The sequence below is a fragment of the Azolla caroliniana genome, unplaced genomic scaffold, assembly GCF_043228905.1.
Source record: "Azolla caroliniana isolate FFs.n. ecotype wild unplaced genomic scaffold, voAzoCaro1.0.p SCAF_16, whole genome shotgun sequence".
Taxonomy (NCBI): domain Eukaryota; kingdom Viridiplantae; phylum Streptophyta; class Polypodiopsida; order Salviniales; family Salviniaceae; genus Azolla; species Azolla caroliniana.
In genome coordinates, this window is record NW_028230451.1 from 4259937 (window position 1) to 4277873 (window position 17937).

General features: G+C 37.1%; 3 protein-coding genes across 6 annotated transcripts; 2 read left to right on the forward strand and 1 right to left on the reverse strand.

Annotated features, from left to right (window-relative positions):
• The first annotated feature begins 719 nt into the window (after positions 1-719).
• Positions 720-3692, forward strand: AUG2 (HAUS augmin-like complex subunit). Its single transcript, XM_087332645.1, has 6 exons — positions 720-920; positions 1129-1266; positions 1936-2040; positions 2187-2255; positions 2655-2768; positions 3094-3692. Exons 1-6 carry the CDS (start codon positions 768-770, stop codon positions 3454-3456), a joined length of 942 nt encoding a protein of 313 aa, XP_087188771.1. The 5' UTR covers positions 720-767; the 3' UTR covers positions 3457-3692.
• A 1901-nt stretch (positions 3693-5593) lies between these two features.
• On the reverse strand, positions 5594-6715 carry LOC147853679 (putative carboxylesterase 13). The gene has a single exon (XM_087332298.1). The coding sequence runs from the start codon at positions 6688-6690 to the stop codon at positions 5659-5661; it is 1032 nt and encodes a 343-aa protein (XP_087188424.1). The 5' UTR covers positions 6691-6715; the 3' UTR covers positions 5594-5658.
• A 1501-nt stretch (positions 6716-8216) lies between these two features.
• LOC147853680 (Pseudouridine synthase family protein) lies at positions 8217-17767 on the forward strand. 4 transcript variants are annotated; one of them, XM_087332261.1, is made up of 9 exons: positions 8217-8440; positions 8575-8689; positions 9349-9542; positions 9636-9781; positions 15660-15751; positions 15930-16183; positions 16274-16343; positions 16544-16606; positions 16979-17179. In XM_087332261.1, exons 1-9 carry the CDS (start codon positions 8265-8267, stop codon positions 17027-17029), a joined length of 1161 nt encoding a protein of 386 aa, XP_087188387.1. In that variant the 5' UTR covers positions 8217-8264; the 3' UTR covers positions 17030-17179. The 4 variants fall into 4 exon arrangements, with proteins under 4 accessions (XP_087188387.1, XP_087188386.1, XP_087188388.1 ...); XM_087332260.1 differs by having other exon boundaries at positions 8218-8440; positions 16971-17767; XM_087332262.1 differs by having other exon boundaries at positions 8219-8440; positions 9356-9542; positions 16971-17767.
• Positions 17768-17937: the final 170 nt, after the last annotated feature.

Genomic DNA, 17937 nt, shown 5'->3' on the forward strand with positions numbered 1-17937 from the left:
GTAACCAAAGTATAACAATTTAGCTACCATGGTGCTCACACAAATCTATCTCGTCTCTCTCTCGCTCTCTCTCTTCAAGAGTGGACATTATAGAGCTACCTAGGGCTGGACACCTTGAAAGGGAATCCAGTTTCTAAATCTCGCACATACAGAAATGTAATATATGGGGAAACACCAAGCTTCATTATCCAGAGAGAATGAGGTGATTGGTCCCATAACGTAGCTTCAAACTCATAATCAGTTCAAGTCCAAAATTTTTCTAGCGATCAGGTCGATAAATCGATACGCAAACATGGCACATAATGAGTGGTTTAGTTTGAGAGGCCAGCTTGCAGGCAGGCATGGGACACAAAGATAGATGTGGTGACAGTTAAACGTGTGGGAGAATGGCAAAGCGAAAAGGTTCCAAAACTCCTAATGAGAGACCTCGTGGAGTGCTATGAGCTCACCTGATGTGCCAAAGCCCCCTCCCCAAAACAACACACACTGTACACACACACACACACACACACACACACACACACACACACACACACACACACACGACAAGAGGCTAACAAGACTTTTATTTAGGAGCCGTATAAACCGTTTAGGAGTGATTTTTAACTTAGCGAAACTTACAAATTGCACTATGTACTATGGACATGGACATGGACATACTACCACTAGTTATTGCTATTGGTTTGTTAGTTTGTTAATGGTGACTTGGGGGTAAGTAATCTGCAGAGCGAAGAGGAGAGAAGGAGGAAGGAAGGAAAGGAGCAGCGATGGCGTCAATGCAGCAGCAGGAGAGTGCGGGCATGAATAGTAGCAGTAGTAGTACCACCACCGCATGGGTGGGGAAGAAGCCGCTCCGCCGCCTTGGCGGGATGGCGGATGCTCTCTCCATCGCTGCCGATCTCGGCTTCTCTGTACCTCAGGTCTCTCTCTCTCTCTCTCTCTCTCTCTCTCTCTCTCTCTCTCTCCAGAAAAGAAAAATCCAAATCTTCTTCAAAGTGGAATGCCTAACGTTTCTTTCCTTTATGTTCTCTACTGCATTTCTGGTGTTTTCCTTTCCTTCTAAGCTGCATTTCCGTCCTTCCTTTTTCGTTTAGCTTTTGATCCTCCATCTACCTGCTGTGCTCACAGGAAGATGCGGTACACAGCAATGTTTTGCCAAACCCTGGATCGTCGGACAAAACCGAGTCTTTAGTTCATGTCTTGATGGAGCTAACCTCTGTGCAGAGAAACCTTGCTAATCTTCAAGTCGAACTTCAAGGCCGTCAGGTGAGAACAACTAAACCACAAAATTCTCACTATATACAAATCTATGTTTGTTTGATGTGCGAAATTGCTGATCTGGCTCTTTGAATTGCTACCTTGTCTACTTTACATCCTTAGAAGACATATCTCCTGTTATGTCCTAGCTGCTAAGTAATGCTTGATCGTAGATCTAGGCATTATCTGCAAGGTATTATATGAATGTCATTGAATTAATTGTTAAATTGTTCCCATTATCTTTATCAATTTGCTTTTGTATTAAAGCTTATTGTAGATGTAGGCATTCGGCATATGATTCACAATATCAAATGCCTTTCTATTTATCTAGAGTACATTAATGTAGAAACAGAAAGGAAAGATCAAATTTTGAATAATGTACTGTAATGACACTCATACATAATATAAGAACTCTTAAATTTTGTACTCCGTGTATTTTATAAATTATGTTTCCAATTGTACTCAGGTATGTGTATGGTAACTACAATGATATTATTCATGTATCAAGTGTGAATATTTATTAGTGTGACAATGTGCGTGAGCACGCTGATTGCAAACTGATGACTTTAATGGCAACTCTGTGCAGGAGCTATGAGGATACATGTCTTATATATATTATTTTTGTAGTATATTGTTTATTCTAATGCCCTCGTTCAAAACTTTGTGTGATTTAAGCAGGATGATCAGAGTGTTGCACATCTTACGCATGTAAGTGAAATGGAGAAGAAATGCCAAGTTTTATCAAGAACCACAGCAATTCTGAAAGATGTAATTCAAAATAAGGTATACAGGATTTTGTGCATCTGCACCAATGATGCCATCAAAAGTATTTTTACTTGTGATCGTAATTCTTGTCTAGAGAAACTACCTTTTTGCCAAACTCTTGAAAAGAATACTACGGGCATCTTCATGGATCAATTATTGTGCAGGATCGGATCATAGCTCGCTTGCAGCAGCCATACTCGTTGGATTGCATTCCCGTAGAGACACAATACCAAGTATACCTTCTTTTGCTGAAACTAATGCTGATCAATATTAAAGTGAAGATACTTTTGAGAGTTCTAGAATTACTTTGTCTGTAATTTTTTTGCTTAACTGTTTATCAATTTACATCCCCGAAGTAAGATGCTGTTTTCCTTTGTCAAGCTGCATTTAGCAAAATGCTCGGTTCATAGTTAGTTGTAGGTTTTAACTCAGTGCAGAAGGATTGGTTAAAGTACGTGAATACCTATTTTATTTATATTTCCTAGGCCATAGACCTTATGCTGGCCTAATGAATATTGATGGCCTGTCTATGCCCTGATTTATAACACTATATGTAACTCTTGCTGGAATAGGAGGCATTGTAATATTTTTCTTCAATAAATATAAAAATTGCTGTGTTTACAATATTACAGAAGCAGTTCTCGGAGCTCCTACTCAAAGCTGCTGGTGATTACGGAGCTTTAACAGCCTCGGTGGCTGATTTTCAATGGACACAAGGATTCAAACGTTCGCCTACAGTGTGGGGGGTGAGTGTAGATATTCAATTTAACGGAAAACTCTAAAAGACCCGAAAATTTTCCTTGTTTCCTAAAAGCCCCCCCTGGTCAACCCTCCAAAAGAGAGAAAAAAAGGGATGAATTCCGCATATAATTTGTCGAGCAGGACATAAAATGACTTGTTCTTTTAAGTCACCAAGGGCCTTTCAAGAATAATGAAAACGCAGGGACATTGGGTGAAATAACAGAAAGTTTGGGTATTTGGAGTTTTTTATCTTTAATAGAGGGATATTTGTAAGTTTTGCATCATGATAAAATGGTCCCTAATGAATTAATGTATGGATAAGAAAATCAGGAACTTTTGCGGCCCATACCAGTTGCCCTTGCCTCGTGTACACGCTACTTCGAGGGGCTCTCAGCAATGCGAGAAGCTGTGGCATCTATGCAAAAAGCACGTGTTAGATCAACATATTCTAATACACCTGCCAAAGATCCATCATGGGTATCCGATCGGATAGACTCAGAGTGTGCCACTCCTCCATGGAACCAAGAGAATTATGTGTTGGAAGAACCAAATTCGGATGATGTAATTATCCGGAGTCGAAAGAGATCAGATCAAACTCAGCTTTCTGCCGATGATTCTGACTTGACCCCTGATATTGTGCAGACTGAAACTACTGACAATTCAAGACAAAGGCGTTTATCATGGCCTGGTTGATAAAATGTAAGCATGACATGACAGTTCACATTCTTATTGTTTCAGCATGCATTATATGAAAAGGCCATTTCTTGTGTAAATGAAAGGTGATTAAGTAAAAAATAGATTGCCAGCATTCTTTTATGATCACTAAAGCGTCAGGTTACTTATTGGTTCTCAACAGATTCCTGCATTATTGTATGCTTTCACCAGTATTTTTCTGCAAGTAAAATTTACTCTCTTCTTTCTGTTTCCAACTTTGTGGTCAGTGATTCTATTTGTTTCATTCATCAATTAAAGATTGTTTGCGCTGGACTGATGGTAACTTCATACTATTGTGGATATCATTTGTTTGTGCTACTATGTGAAGCCGTCTATAGGAACAACGGTGCTATCAACACATTGGAAAGTTACACAATTCATACACAGGTTTGAAGTCTCCAGAGACTCCAGAGACATTAAGCAATTTGAGCCCTTTATTTATATGGCTTGAATCTATGCTGGTTAAATCACGAAGGATATAATTATCAAACAATGTTGGATTATTATGTTGCTTGGAGGTAATAATTGGATATATTAAACAATAATAATAATTTGTATTATGTCAATAATATCAGCACATCAAAGTACATCCTAGAGTATTGGTAGTAATAGTCGTTGGCATTATCTTTTTTCGCTACTGATAGGTATATTCAGTAGTATCCTAGGTGTTATAAAAACATATCTATTGAATGGTCAATTTCTAAAATCATTGTATCTATTTGAGAACAAAGATCTAAGTTCATTTCCTAGTGTGTTTATATTAGGGAAATAGTTGGGGAATTTGTTTTGGGAATTATGAAACTATGAGTTGTATTTTTTGAAAGTAGCTCCCTATGTGTCTAGTTGCCTTTTCTCACTATCTGTAATCTGCAAACAAAATATTTGATCTTTTACTGTGCTAGAATCTGTAATCAACATCATCCTCTACCAATTCAAGAAACACAGCACAAGTAATGCATCAAAATGATCACATTTTGATGCAAAACATGGAATTTGTATTTGGATGTTGATGCATTCTCATCCACAAGTCTTCTTCTTGAAATAATGTAGAGAACTTCTGAAAGGAAGGTAGGTGAGGGTTTTCTTATATGATCAGCAACAATTGGACAAGACATGTAACAAACAACAACGAGATCTTATGGAATGATAGCTTTGGAAAGAAGCTAGAGGGTTGTTTGTACTTCAAACAAAGAATGTGGATATTTCTTCATGCTTGTTTGGTGAAGGACAACTCGCATTTGGTCCCAAAAAAGCTTAATCCTTGTAGTAAATAGTAAATGCCTTTGCTTTTGCATCTTATAGTATTCATTAAGAGGCCCAACTAAAATTCTTCAAGTTTTGGAAATGTTTTTGGCATGTGCACCTCGAGGCACATGCCACAAAGATTAAAAGAGACTTGACAGGAAGACAAATGAACTAATACATAGCTATAATTGACATACTTGGATCAACCAGAGGTTTATATGTGGATTAACAAGGGGGGACCCCTCTTTGATACATTATAATGCATTGCCCAATGGCACACGTTCTCACAAAGATTGCCTCCAATTGGTTTTACCACCTATGAGCTAAAGTGGCCTTGATCAATTCCATAAATCTCTCTAATAATGAGAAATTTGCATTCTCTCAAATGTTCCTCTTTCGAAAGGTGAAAAGAAAGTTTCGAAAAACTCTAAAAGGTCTCCATCCAAAATATTGACCTATTCTCTTATTCTAAAGCTTCTTGATAGACAAAAAGTAACCCACAACCGACTTTCCTAGAAGGTACTAGCCTATTGCAAGCCATGCATGTTTGGACAATGTGGGCCACAAAGACAATCTTCCTTATCTCTCTCTATAAATAGGCATATATTTTAGGAAATGATTCAAATTTTGGTGCATGCATTGCCTAAACGAGTAGTTCAAATGATTTTGGGAATGATTGGACGTAGTTTGGATGGCAAAATTAACTCTGTGTGCCAATCCATGTAAAACATAGAGACATGTATGCAAATTCACTAACCACAAGTCCATATATGGAGATGAAGCACAAATATACATTAGACTAAAAACCATAGCACCAACTAATTCACTCTCCACAAGTCCAATATCGAAAACTCACAACATAACACAATTAATTCCCTCTCTACAAGTTCTGATATTAAAAAGATTCACAAATATACGTGCATATCTTGTGCAACATTAGTTTATCCGAAGTTGATCTCGTATACAACATTTCTTAATAAATTGCACCATATGGCTCTCTAATTCTCTTGTTTTGACACAATTGGGCTCGTAAAGGTGGAAGATATGGCCTTTCCTAGGCGTAATAAAAAGGTCGACATTCTCACAAATCCCCTTAACCTCCTCATAGAATCTCATGGCTAATTCATTTCGGAAATCCATCTCCGCCAAGCAAATCAAGAGGTTAGGGCAAACTGAAAGAAGGGTGAGGGGTAAGGCCCTCGGACTCATCGGATTGATGCCGGGATAATCGAGGGTCTCTCCAAGGGGAAGAGCCATTTTATATCGCTCCTCGACATTTGATAAAATCGGATCCCGATTCATAGAGATATCCGTGCGGTCCACCATGTCGCCTCTGTTGGCCTCGGTGTGGAAGCCAGGGTGGATGAAGAGGAGGCCTTGGATTTGAAGAGGGGAGAGATCGAGCCGTGGGTTGTGATTGGCGGTGCGCATGGTGACGTTAAACATGATAGTGGCGCCCGCGCTTTCACCTGCCAAGAACAACCTTGAGAAGTCGACAACTTCGGGGCTAAGCCAAGGGTCTAATGCTAGCTCATGATCAATGATATTTTTCGGCTCGAATTCATCGATATCGTGACCTAGGGGGGATTTTTGTGGTTGTTGTGCCCTAGCCTGGGATCGGAGCCAAAGGAGAGCGGAAAAGCCATCATCAAACGCGATTGGGAGCCGATGGGCGGGGGCGAGGCGGTAGGCTAGAGAGATCCAGAGGCACGAGGATTCGAGGGCCATGTCCACGCAGAAGCGATGGAAGGCGGGCGAGTCGGGACGGCCCGAGCAGTAGGCACCGCCATGGGCATACAGAACCACTGGGAAGGTGGAGCTACTGATGATGGCGTCTGCATGATCTTTGGGCAGGAAGAGGCGAGCCCATATCATGTGATTGCCGTCTTGTGAAGGGATTTGGACATCTCTGGTTGCTACCCCTCCTACAAATTCTTCACATGCAGGGATACATGCATCTTCTTGCATGTTTCTTGCTGATTTAGCATCTGTGTTTTGCCTTCTCTATTTCTCCTTCCACATTACTCTCTCCCCACCACCCCTCCCTCTCTACATGTGTATGCATATATATGTATGAATATATGTATACATGCATACATACATACATATATATGTATGTACTATTTATCTATATACACATACTGCACATTACTCTTTGATTCCATTTTTCAGTTGATTAGGACAGGCTAATTTCCATTGGAGTTCTATTCATCAAGCCCCCCCACTCTCCTTGAAAACATGAACTATTTATTTCAACGCCAACAACAAAACATAGTATCACTATATGTATAAAAAAAGAGAGTCTTTTGAGAGCACACAATCATCTCCACTCTTATTCAGCAAGTGTCACCTTCTTGTTTTCTTTTTCCCTTACCTTACATCATATTTATATCACATACTTTTATTATGGTGTAAATCGCGGTGATATCATAATAGAAGTCGATACCACACTCTTGATACCTATTGAAATATGGCTTGTTAATCCATCATTCCTCTTTTGCTTTGTTGGCATATGTTGTATTATCGAATCTGAAGTATTGGTGCACATATTCACGTGATGGAGCGTATGAAGCCCAAGTATGATATATTAGATGGAAATTTACCAAACTTCCAATGTGCCTCTCTTGGATAGTTTACATTGTTTTAAATTCAATTTAGTTTAAAAACTCAACAACCTATTCAATTGTGTATCAATGACATATTACATGGCATTATGATGTCAATATTTAACACGTTTATGAGATAATCAATTGGTGCCAATTGAATAGTTTTATTCTACACATTTTATCATATTTCCAAATTTGAGTATCCATCAAATTTATCTTGAAATGAGTTTATGAATAACTATGGTTGATAAACAATCCTCCAACCCTTGATTTAGACATTCTATTTGTCTCCTCTAGAAAAAGCATGGATAGTGGCTTTCTTTAGGAGGTGATCATCAATTCAAAGTCACGGGCTCAAATCCTTACTTCCACACATTTTTTGGTTACAATACATCACTTCTCCACAATTCATGCCACATAATATATATCAAACTAACAACGCTATTATCCCTAAACATTAACACAACTACATGTCAATTCAAAATCATGAGTGGGCTCAAATACTCACTTCCACACTTTTGGGTTGACACTATATATAGATTTCTTTGTCTCACTTACACTCTCATTTGAAGTATTTTTCAATTTCTTTTTTCGCTCGACAATTGGAGTATCAAATTGAGAGAACCTAAGTTTGATCCTCACTATGGGATAGGTCCCATCTCATAGATCACAATTGATCTCTTGTGAACATTAAAAAGATCTCTCTCTCTCTCTCTCTCTATATATATATATATCTATATCTATATATCTATATATATTATATCGTAGAGGACAAATTAATGGAAGGATGAGGTGGAGGGGTATTGTTCGGAAATTTCAGAAAGTTGGGCTGGAGGGTATAGCTTTGGAAATTTGAGATTCACTGTTGTGAAGAAAAACCCTAGTCACGCGCAGAAGGACGTAAATGGGTTCTCTTTTTGTTTCTCTGTGTTTCTGATGCTCAGAAGAGGGATACCTGCGACGCCGTCTTCTTCAGCCTGCAGAAGAAGACGGAGAAGCTTCTCGTCGTACCTCGCTATGGATCCTCCTTCTCGCACCCGTGGAGAAGAGCACCCTTCCTGGACTCACCATCATCACAACGATGGTCTGGATCATCGTAGATGGACTGCTAGGTCAACAAACCAGAATGCCTTCACATTATTCCATCAGCCATTCCTTCTAATGGATTTACTACTACCAGTATTATTTTCCGGTTAATTTGATTATCCCGCGTTTTCTTTTCTTTACTTTTTCCATCTATTTGCAGAGAATGCCACCAGTACCTTGAAGACAGGCCATGGGCAGATGTCTTGAGGTTCTACTCACTTCTTTCAGCCGGAAAAGTCTCTCTTCAAGATTTGAATTTCGATGGACAGTTTCAAGTAAGTGTTTACTTTCTCTTGCATTCTCTCCCTCTCTTATGTATTTTACCAAGAAAGATATATTAACGTCTTCTAAGGCCAAAATTGGCCCTTGAGACAATTGGTTTACAACAGAATGGGGTATTTATCCACTTATCAGAACTAAAAATAAAATAAAATAAAATAGAACTTAAGCTAAATGAGTTCTAGTAGTGTACAAAACGTGGTATATTCGATAAAGGAAGTGACTTTGCACTAAGCCTAATTTCATTTCCACCCAAGCCTCTCGAAAAGAAGTGGGAGGTCAAAGGGTTTTGGAAGAGAACAATATGTTTTGCTATGCCATTTTAATTCGACTGTTTAAGCGTATGATATGCTTTCAATAAGTTTTGTCAAGGATATAAGATATTTTGGTAAGCTATAATCATAAATATAACAGACGATTCTCATCATGCAACTAAAGTTCCCATCCGGTGTCTTTTTAAACTTGTTTAAAGTGTTTTGCATAAAAAAACAGCCATTTCATCCTGTCATGTTGCCTATTATATTGTTGTTTGTAATATTTTGAAATATTTTAAATGTTTTTCTCCGTGTTTCGTTCACAATAATGCTTTTACTCTCTAGTTTCTAGGTGAAAATGTGGAGCAAGTCACTATTATCCTTATTTTTTGCCCTTAAAGCATGCAGCTTCTCAAACTCCATGTGTACAATGTCAATCTCCACCTATACAACTGGTATCTGAAGATTCTCTCAAAGACTACAAAGAGTTCAAAGGAGGAAAATGGGATAGAAAAACTTACAAAATTGTTATAGCCTATGACGGGAGTGCTTTCGCTGGTTGGCAAAGACAACCGGCATTACACACTGTCCAGGGGTATAATATAGTTGGTTTTCATGAGGTTTTACTATGTTATGGAGTGGGTAAATGGAACATCTTCATGATTTTCACCACAAATTTGTGCTACAGGGTACTTGAGCAAGCTCTGGGAAAATTTTGTGATGGAAAAAAAGCAGCTTCTTTGAAGTGTGAAGGATTTTCTGTTGAAGCAGTAGTCACAGTTGCAGGGCGCACTGATAAAGGCGTTCATGCAGCTGGACAAGTCTGCTCTTTCTGTAAGTTAACTGTCTCTTTTTTTTATAATTTGTTTGAACTTGGCATGCCTTTTTACATGGCTACAATGCATGCAATCATGTGTTGGAAATGGAATCTTCATGCTTTTAATGAGGAAATTATCATCATGTTGGCTATGTTGATGTATAAGCTAGTCATTTCTTCTTAGAGAGGCCGACAATTGTTTTTGAAAGTCTGGCTTGAAAAGTAACATGTGAAGTCTTAAAATTAGGTAAAAAATAAACTATTCACATAATCCTTTTATCTTTTCTTTTGTTCTTTTTTCTGCTCTTGGCTGTTTACTAATGCTGGATTTACAGCACTGTGCTGGCAACAAAAGGAGAAAATATTTGTTCATTTCGAGACCACCCCATATCATTAAATTTTCGTTTTGTTGTCTTCATGTTTCTTGTTAATAGGACATTTGGTTTCATTTATATGTCTCCATATAAAACAATACTTCTTTTGCGCTATTGTAACAAAAGTATATGATAGTCCATGGCTGATCTTGATCAAAGAAAGGAAGGAAAAATGTTATATTAGTGTCTTTTAAGAAGCCAAAACGACCTATGAGATTGAATGAGAGTTTCCATCTTAAAATGTTGCCACATTTTGGAAAACAACTAGAATAAGTATAACTAAATTAGTAAAATTGTCTAAGGTACCAAATATTTCCGTTACTTAAGCACTTAATATTGTGTGCTTAGATGGATTGAAACTTTTTCTTTTGAAAGATGTCCAACATGGTTTGATCCAAGATGGAGAGGTCTCAAAAGCGATGTAGGTGTCTTCAATGTCAAGTGATTCTAGTCTTTAACTTTCGTAACAATGGCATTTTGGACCCTAGATTTACATGGCTCATGTGAACGTCAAATTGCTATTTTCTAGTCTTTTGTCACTCTTATCAAATATGGATTTCCTATTGTTTGATCTACTCGTGTAGCCCTTGATTGATTTGTAGCATGGGAATGATTGGTGACAATTAAAAAAGGTTGTGGTAGGTCTATTTTGATAAGATTTAGTGGTATCTTGACATCTTGTGAAGTAGTTGATGGCATGTTCTTGGGAAGACACATGAACAACCATATAAATAGATGGCACCATCACATATCAAGGGTTGGAACAAGTAGATTTTGAAGATGTGCAGAACTAAATCTTGAAAACACGATTCAACCTTCTTTTGCTTCCTCCATTGTTTTCTTGTGCAACAACTAAATGACACCTTGCGCATCATTGTCTCTGTGACTAGTTGTATGCAATGAGTTTTTGGTGGTTATTTTGTCTTGTTAGGGTTAAGATTTAGAGGAAGTTTTACCCGTTGCTCGTAATATAAACCACTCTATCGAGAGTAAGACATTGTACATTTTTATTTGTTGACAGGGTAGTTTTTTGGAGTTGGTCTTGTGATTTTTTATCCCTCCTAGATGGCCCTCCACATTAAAAATTGATGGTGTATTGTGCTTTCCGTTTGACATGTTTTTGTTGCCTATCTTAAATAACTTTGATAAGATCATCTTTGTCTCCTAATTAAGTTATATATGCCATTCTCATTTCAAACATGTGGTACCAGAGCTAGGTTTTGAGCACTTTCTTGATCACCAAATGGAGCCAAAGTTCTCTACAGTGGTCAAATTAAATAGTACAAACTATCACAAATAGAAAGGTAAAATGAAAGATTTATTTCTTGTGAAAAATCTACACTATGTTCACAGCCAAGTAACCTGAAAACAAAATATTACAAAGGAGTGGTTTTTTAAGAACCAATAGGTATATGGCTTTATTCTTCAATAGGTAAGAGATTGTTTTAAATCATATAATAAACGAAGCTAATGCTAAAACGTTATGGAATAATTTTGAGACTTTATATGCTTCCAAGCTAGATACTAATAAGTTACATTTTCTTAAGCAAACCATGCACTTAAATTGTGAAAAGGTAATCCATTTCCTATCTTGTTAATGATTTTTAAGGATGTTTTAATTAATTGTTTGGGTATGAGCGTGAAACTTGATGATGAAATACTTGCTGTTTTGGTTACTTAACACCCTCTGGATCCATAAAGAACTTTTAGAATGTCTTTTACTGCTACAACTCCTAATGGACTTGTACCAATGGAATATATGAAGAATGGTATTTTAAATGAAGAGAAATGATAAAGGACCCAGGAGACATCAACACATTTAGAGGCCTTGGTTGTTGAACCCTTGATCAACAATTTTCAACCATCACGACCTCTGAGAGCGATGATGCCCTTGTGTCCCTAATCACATCTCTTCGTTTAGAACACCACTCTTCACATTTTCTGTGGTCACAATTCCAATTGAGGCTACATTAGTTAAAGATAATCTATAAGTTTCACATGAGTCAAGAAGGGTGTTTAGCAACCATAGTGCAAGAATTTTATCATCCAATTTTGCTCCCATACCACAAAGTTGATCAAAACATCCTTGAAATTCATTTAACTAATTGGAGATAGAATTACCTTCTTTATAAGTTAAATGCATTGCTTGTTTAAGTAAAAACAACTTATTATTACTTTCCTAAGATGTGTATAAAGTTTCGAGTTTGTTCCATAAAGCTTTGGCATCAGTTTCATTCACAATATGGTTTAAAATGTTATTACCTAACCATTGTTCGATAAAGCCACATGCTTGTTGGTTCTCGAAAAGCCATTCCTCAGGAAGACAAAACACATAGGAAATATTTAGCAAACGGTTTAGTGGATGTCTTATCCCATTCTCGTGTAGCTTTACAAAATGCGATGTGGATAGTTCCCACTCAGGTACACCCTCGTTAGAGCTAGATATAATCTCCCCAAATTCCTTTAGGTCCACCTCCCTCTGTCTAATTGGGCATTTACCCTTTCTGTGACTGATTGGTGGTGCCTCGTCCTTTGTTTGGTTCTGTCCACAATCGGTTATCGTTCCACTATCGTTTGTTGGGCGGCCAACTTTCTTACACTACAAAAGTCATATCCACTTAAACTACAAATAACAAGAAATTTGGAAGCCACAGTCCAATCAAATTTGAGTTATTTGTATCTGAGTGGATATGACTTTTGTAATGTAATTTAACGAAAAGAAAATGTTTTATCTTACCTTTCCATTTGTGGTAGTTTGTAATGTTCAAGCAAGCCATTGTGGAAAAATTGCCTCTAATGCCACAAGAAAGTGCTAAAATCTAGATTTGATACCACTTGATCGGATTCACGATAGCAGTTCACTTATATAATACAAAGATTATCTTGTGCAAATTATTCAAGAAAAACAATATTAATACACAAGAAAAATTATGCATGATACACCACAAAATTTTAACATGCAAAACCCTCGAGGTAAAAACGATGGGACTAAGAGTAGTAACGATTCCCTATGAACGTATAAAATTTGTACACCAAAGTTTTACTCTAAATATGTTCCTATGTAAAAAGGAATGTAAATTTTCTTCTTAACAACTTAAAAGCAACTAATAAGACCACGAAAGACTCAGATCACATGGCTGGTGATGGAGGCGGTGATGTCCAAAAATGTCAGTGTTAATTGTATACTAAAGAGCGCTAGAGGAGAAGGCCAAGAAAGAACAATATGAGCTCTCCAAATTTCTGTTTTACTGAACAATCGAAAAAATGCCCGTTTTCCCCCTTATGTCACTTTTGAAAAGTGAGTATAGATGTCTAAATATGTATAAGTGTGAGCCCTTTCTATGCTGCATTAAGAATAATAACATTTGGGTGTCCAAGGCCTATCCACACACCCAATGAGTGTGGCCAGAAATGCTAACAATAGGGTAATGGGATTGACAAGTAAAGTTGATTAGAAGAATATTCTATATTGGCAAGTTACGATGCACTTAGTCTTGAACTTGTGAGAGAAGCTTTAATAGCAGCAATGGAACAACTGTAAGAAACAAATAGACCCAACCAAGGTGTGAGAAGATTGTTAGACAGTAGTAGCAAATGAGTTGCAAAAAGTAGAGACAACCAAAGAGTAGAGCCTATTCGCAAGCAGTAGCAAAAATAAAGTCCTTACAAAAGAGGCTAGTATAGATATATACAAAATTGGGGAACTGAGTGAAATGGTTGTTTGGTAGTTTAAGTGCCTCTTGTACTAGGAATAAGAGGAATAAGAGGGAATAATCTTGGAAAAGTGAAAGAAAGAGAAGGCATTTAAAGAGTTGTAGATTCTAAAAAGAGAAGAATCTAGAAAGAGAGAATGTAGAGGAGAGATAATAAAGATGAAAGAGAGTGTAGTTTTGGAGCTGCCACCCCCCAACAAAAGTACTTGCAAGTCTAGTTAGGTTGACTAGAAGTATATTCTGTGGGCAAGTTAAGACGTACTTAGTCTTGAAGTATGTGCCGTTGACTCTAAGATGAGTATTATCTGGCACTATCTTGTATCTAGGGAGCTGGGTCATATTAAATGACAAGTCAATTGACATCAAGGGAATATCCACACTATTATCAACTGACTTCTACATTTTATGTGACAGTGAGACCAAACTGAGAATATAAATACCTCTCTTTCTCTTTACATGGCCCATTCACACCATAGTACGTAAAATTCGTGTTCGTCAGGCTTATCATTTGTTTTCCTACGTTGGAAAACGAACACGAATGATATTAAAAAGGTCGTGTGTTTTTTTTATCATTTTTTCATTTTTTTTCGTTTTTTCCCTCTTTTTCCCTCTTTTTCCCTCTTCTTCTTTGCACGTAACGTTACCCTCTCCTCTCCTCTCCCACCTAGCCTCCAACGATCTGCACAGTGCACACTGCTTACCAAGTTTCAACGACTCACGACATTCAGGTATGATTAGAATTTAGGTTTAATAATCGCTATTAGGGTTTAAATTTCCAAAACGAAATTTTAGAAATTTCTTTGATGAAATTTCTGAAATTTCAGCCATGAAATTTTAGAGATGAAATGTTTGAAATAACAGACATGAAATTTCAGAGATGATCAGACATGAAATTTCTAAAATTTTAGAAATTTTAGCCATAAAATTTTTGAAATTTTTGAAATTTAATGTCTGATCATCTCAGAAATTTCAGAAATTTAAGCCATGAAATTTTAAGAGATGAAATGTCTAAAATTTCAGAGATTTCATGTCTGAAATTTAAGAGATTTCATGTCTAAAATTTCATGGCTTAAATTTCAGAAATTTCATTTTGGAAATTTCAGACATGAAATCTCTGAAATTTCAAACATGAAATCTCTGAAATTTCAAACATTTTATCTTTGAAATTTCATGGCTGAAATTTCAGAAATTTCAGAAATTTCGTTTTGGAAATTTAAACCCTAATAGTGATTATTAAACCTAAATTTTAATCATACCTGAATGTCGTGAGTCGTTGAGACTTGGTAAGCAGTGTGCAGTGTGCAGATCGTTGGAGGCTAGGTGGGAGAGGAGAGGAGAGCGTAACGTTACGTGAAGAGAAGACGAGGGAAAAAGAGGGAAAAAACGAAAAGAAAAATGAAAACTGAAAAAAAAAAGATAAAAAAAACACACGAACTTTTTAATATCATTCGTGTTCGTTTTCCAACGTAGGAAAACGAATGATAAGCCTGACGAACACGAAATTTACGTACTATGCTTCACACTGTGACCACATTCTGCAGAAGACTAAGGAAGGGCTGCCTAGAGAATGTAAAAAATGTTGTGCCTGATGTTGAAAGTGCCTTCTTGTCCTGTGTGACTGATAATGCCACCTGCTTCTGCACCACCATCAATCTTTTTGATCTCATGTGAATGCTATACAATATCTTGAAAATCGATGCCTAACATTCTATTATAATAAAAATTAATGATAAATCACTATCATTAAGTTTTTTTCTGAATTTAATATTTTGTTTTTTATATTCTACTTTCCTTACAAATGTAATCAGATACTTGGCGTTCTGATATTGAATCAGAGGATATCAAAACATTAATCAATACACTGGAACCAAAATCACTCATGGCCATAAGTGTTAATGAGGTTTGTTTCAATTGTCTTTTAGAGAGATAAAATATGTGTATCATTTCATGTATTTCAAGCAAGGGAATTTAACCATATAGTTTATGGGGCTTGAATCTTTGTTAGAAGTGGCATGAAATGCTATTGCAACTTTAGGGTGATGTATTTGTCATGCCATCATTCATAACTTCCATTTTAGGTTTTCCGCACGTTCCACCCCAATTTTTCTGCCTGCTGGCGACGCTATGTGTACATCCTGCCTCTTTGTGATCGGGAGATAAATAAGGAACCACCAGTTCAACCGAGTAACATGGACTCTGACATAAACTTTAAGATGCTTGCCAAGCCTGAAATGTTTGATGTATTAGTCGTGAATGGAATGCTTAAGCAGTTAGAAGGGCAACATCTGTCATACACAGTCTTTGCTCGTGATACTAAGTCAGCACGGAGCAGGTACAGCTCTCAAAAGTTGGTTGTAAATGCATTACTAACATATTGGAAACTTTTGTTGTTATTCTTCTTACGTTTTGGTCTTACAAGCAGTGGACCACCAACAGAGTGCATTCTTTATCATGCTCGAGCTGCCATTGCAGAGCTACCATCGACGGAATATGTAAGTTCTCCTCTCTGTAAGATTTCATTTCACAAAGCATATATAATGGAAAGGACTTTTTCGCATGTATTATACATACATATGTATGGTATTCACACCTACTCATAGTTACAGATTATCATGCAATTTATGTGTATCAATCAATATCTATGGATATGTTTGAATTCATGAAGCTAATAAATGGCTTGTATTTTTTGAAGGGTTCAGAGGAGAGGAGAAAAGTGATGTGCGTGGAGCTAGTTGGTAACCGATTCTTGCGCAAGGTTTGAAATTTCCATTTGGTTTTTGAGTTTTCTGGTGAAAATCTATAATTATTTCCCCAAATGCTCCCAAACTTATTTTATGTCTCCAAATCCCCTGTCAACCCCTAAAGAAAGGAAAAGGATATAAAACAACTCCTAATGCTCAAATAAAGCATATCTTCAAGAAAAAATAGAAGAATAGACTAAATCACTGCTAGAATTGAAAGATCTTTAAACAAGGATATTTGAGGGGATGATGAAAGTTTAGGGGCATTTTGTTAAAATAAATAAAAAATTGGGGTTAGTCAAGGAGTTTTTTATCTTGTTTTGTGCGATACATTGCGAATTATCTTTCATCTTTCATCTGACACGCTCATATGTGAAGATGGTCAGAGTCCTTGTTGCAACATCGATACGAGAAGCTGCTGCAGGAGCTCCACCTGACACTCTTCTAAGGTTAACCGGAACACCATGCAGAAAGGCGTCTGCACCACCAGCACCCCCATGTGGCCTATGCTTGGCGGAAGTTAGTTATGGGGAATTTTCCGGATCAGGTCGAGGTCTACTCATTGATAGGAACACCACGTGATCAAGATTAGGGAGCTAAAAGGCACCAATATATTGTATCATTCCTTTGGTCTTCTCATTGTTTTGGGCCTGCCCAAACTTGCTTTGCAAGCCCGCGGTAGCAATATATTTTCTTGGCAAAAGAAACTATGATCCGAAATTTGATTATGCTTTTCCAAAAAGAAGCAACTTTTCATGTCTGTTTCTTTTCTTTGTAGGAGGATATGGTCATCCTCTCCTCATCAACTGCCAAGAAGTTCCTTTTGTGTGTACATTTGCAATCTTAAATCAAGTTTCAAACACACTGGATTGGAATAGAATGGCACAGGAATCTGTAGTTATCTCTCTGGATCCAATCTGTAGTTTTGCCAATAGAATTTGATACCAATAGCTATGGGCCCAGGATGTTTAGATAAGGTGGGAATGAGAAGGAAATCTAAATGCATCTCACCATCCAATTGTAGGGACAGATAGTGTAAATTTCAATTGGTGCCCTCGTAATGTTACGGTAAGATAATAAAGCATTTCTTGGGGTATGTGTACTGGTGAAAACCCAATTTTTGAAAATTTGGAGTTAATATTGAAAATATAATCACATGGGACATGATATAATAAGTTGTACAACCCAAAATATAGGACAATACATTATGTTGAAAATGTTAGCAAAACATCAGAGCTAACAACAAATTTGCTACCCAGTTCACATAATCTGAGTTGATATTTGGTCACTTCATTTAATGTAGGAGCTGTTGATATTCATGTATGGAATTATTGCTAACTTTATC

Bases quoted from the DNA above. Each gene is read 5' to 3' on its own strand.
- LOC147853680 (XM_087332260.1), top strand. From the start codon at position 8,265: ATGCTCAGAAGAGGGATACCTGCGACGCCGTCTTCTTCAGCCTGCAGA. The intron at 9,782-15,659 runs GTAAGTTAACTG...AAATGTAATCAG, and splicing joins TGGACAAGTCTGCTCTTTCT to ATACTTGGCGTTCTGATATT. The intron at 16,607-16,970 runs GTTTGAAATTTC...TCATATGTGAAG, and splicing joins GTAACCGATTCTTGCGCAAG to ATGGTCAGAGTCCTTGTTGC.
- AUG2 (XM_087332645.1), top strand. From the start codon at position 768: ATGGCGTCAATGCAGCAGCAGGAGAGTGCGGGCATGAATAGTAGCAGT. The intron at 1,267-1,935 runs GTGAGAACAACT...TGATTTAAGCAG, and splicing joins TCGAACTTCAAGGCCGTCAG to GATGATCAGAGTGTTGCACA. The intron at 2,769-3,093 runs GTGAGTGTAGAT...TAAGAAAATCAG, and splicing joins GTTCGCCTACAGTGTGGGGG to GAACTTTTGCGGCCCATACC.
- LOC147853679 (XM_087332298.1), bottom strand. From the start codon at position 6,690: ATGCAAGAAGATGCATGTATCCCTGCATGTGAAGAATTTGTAGGAGGG.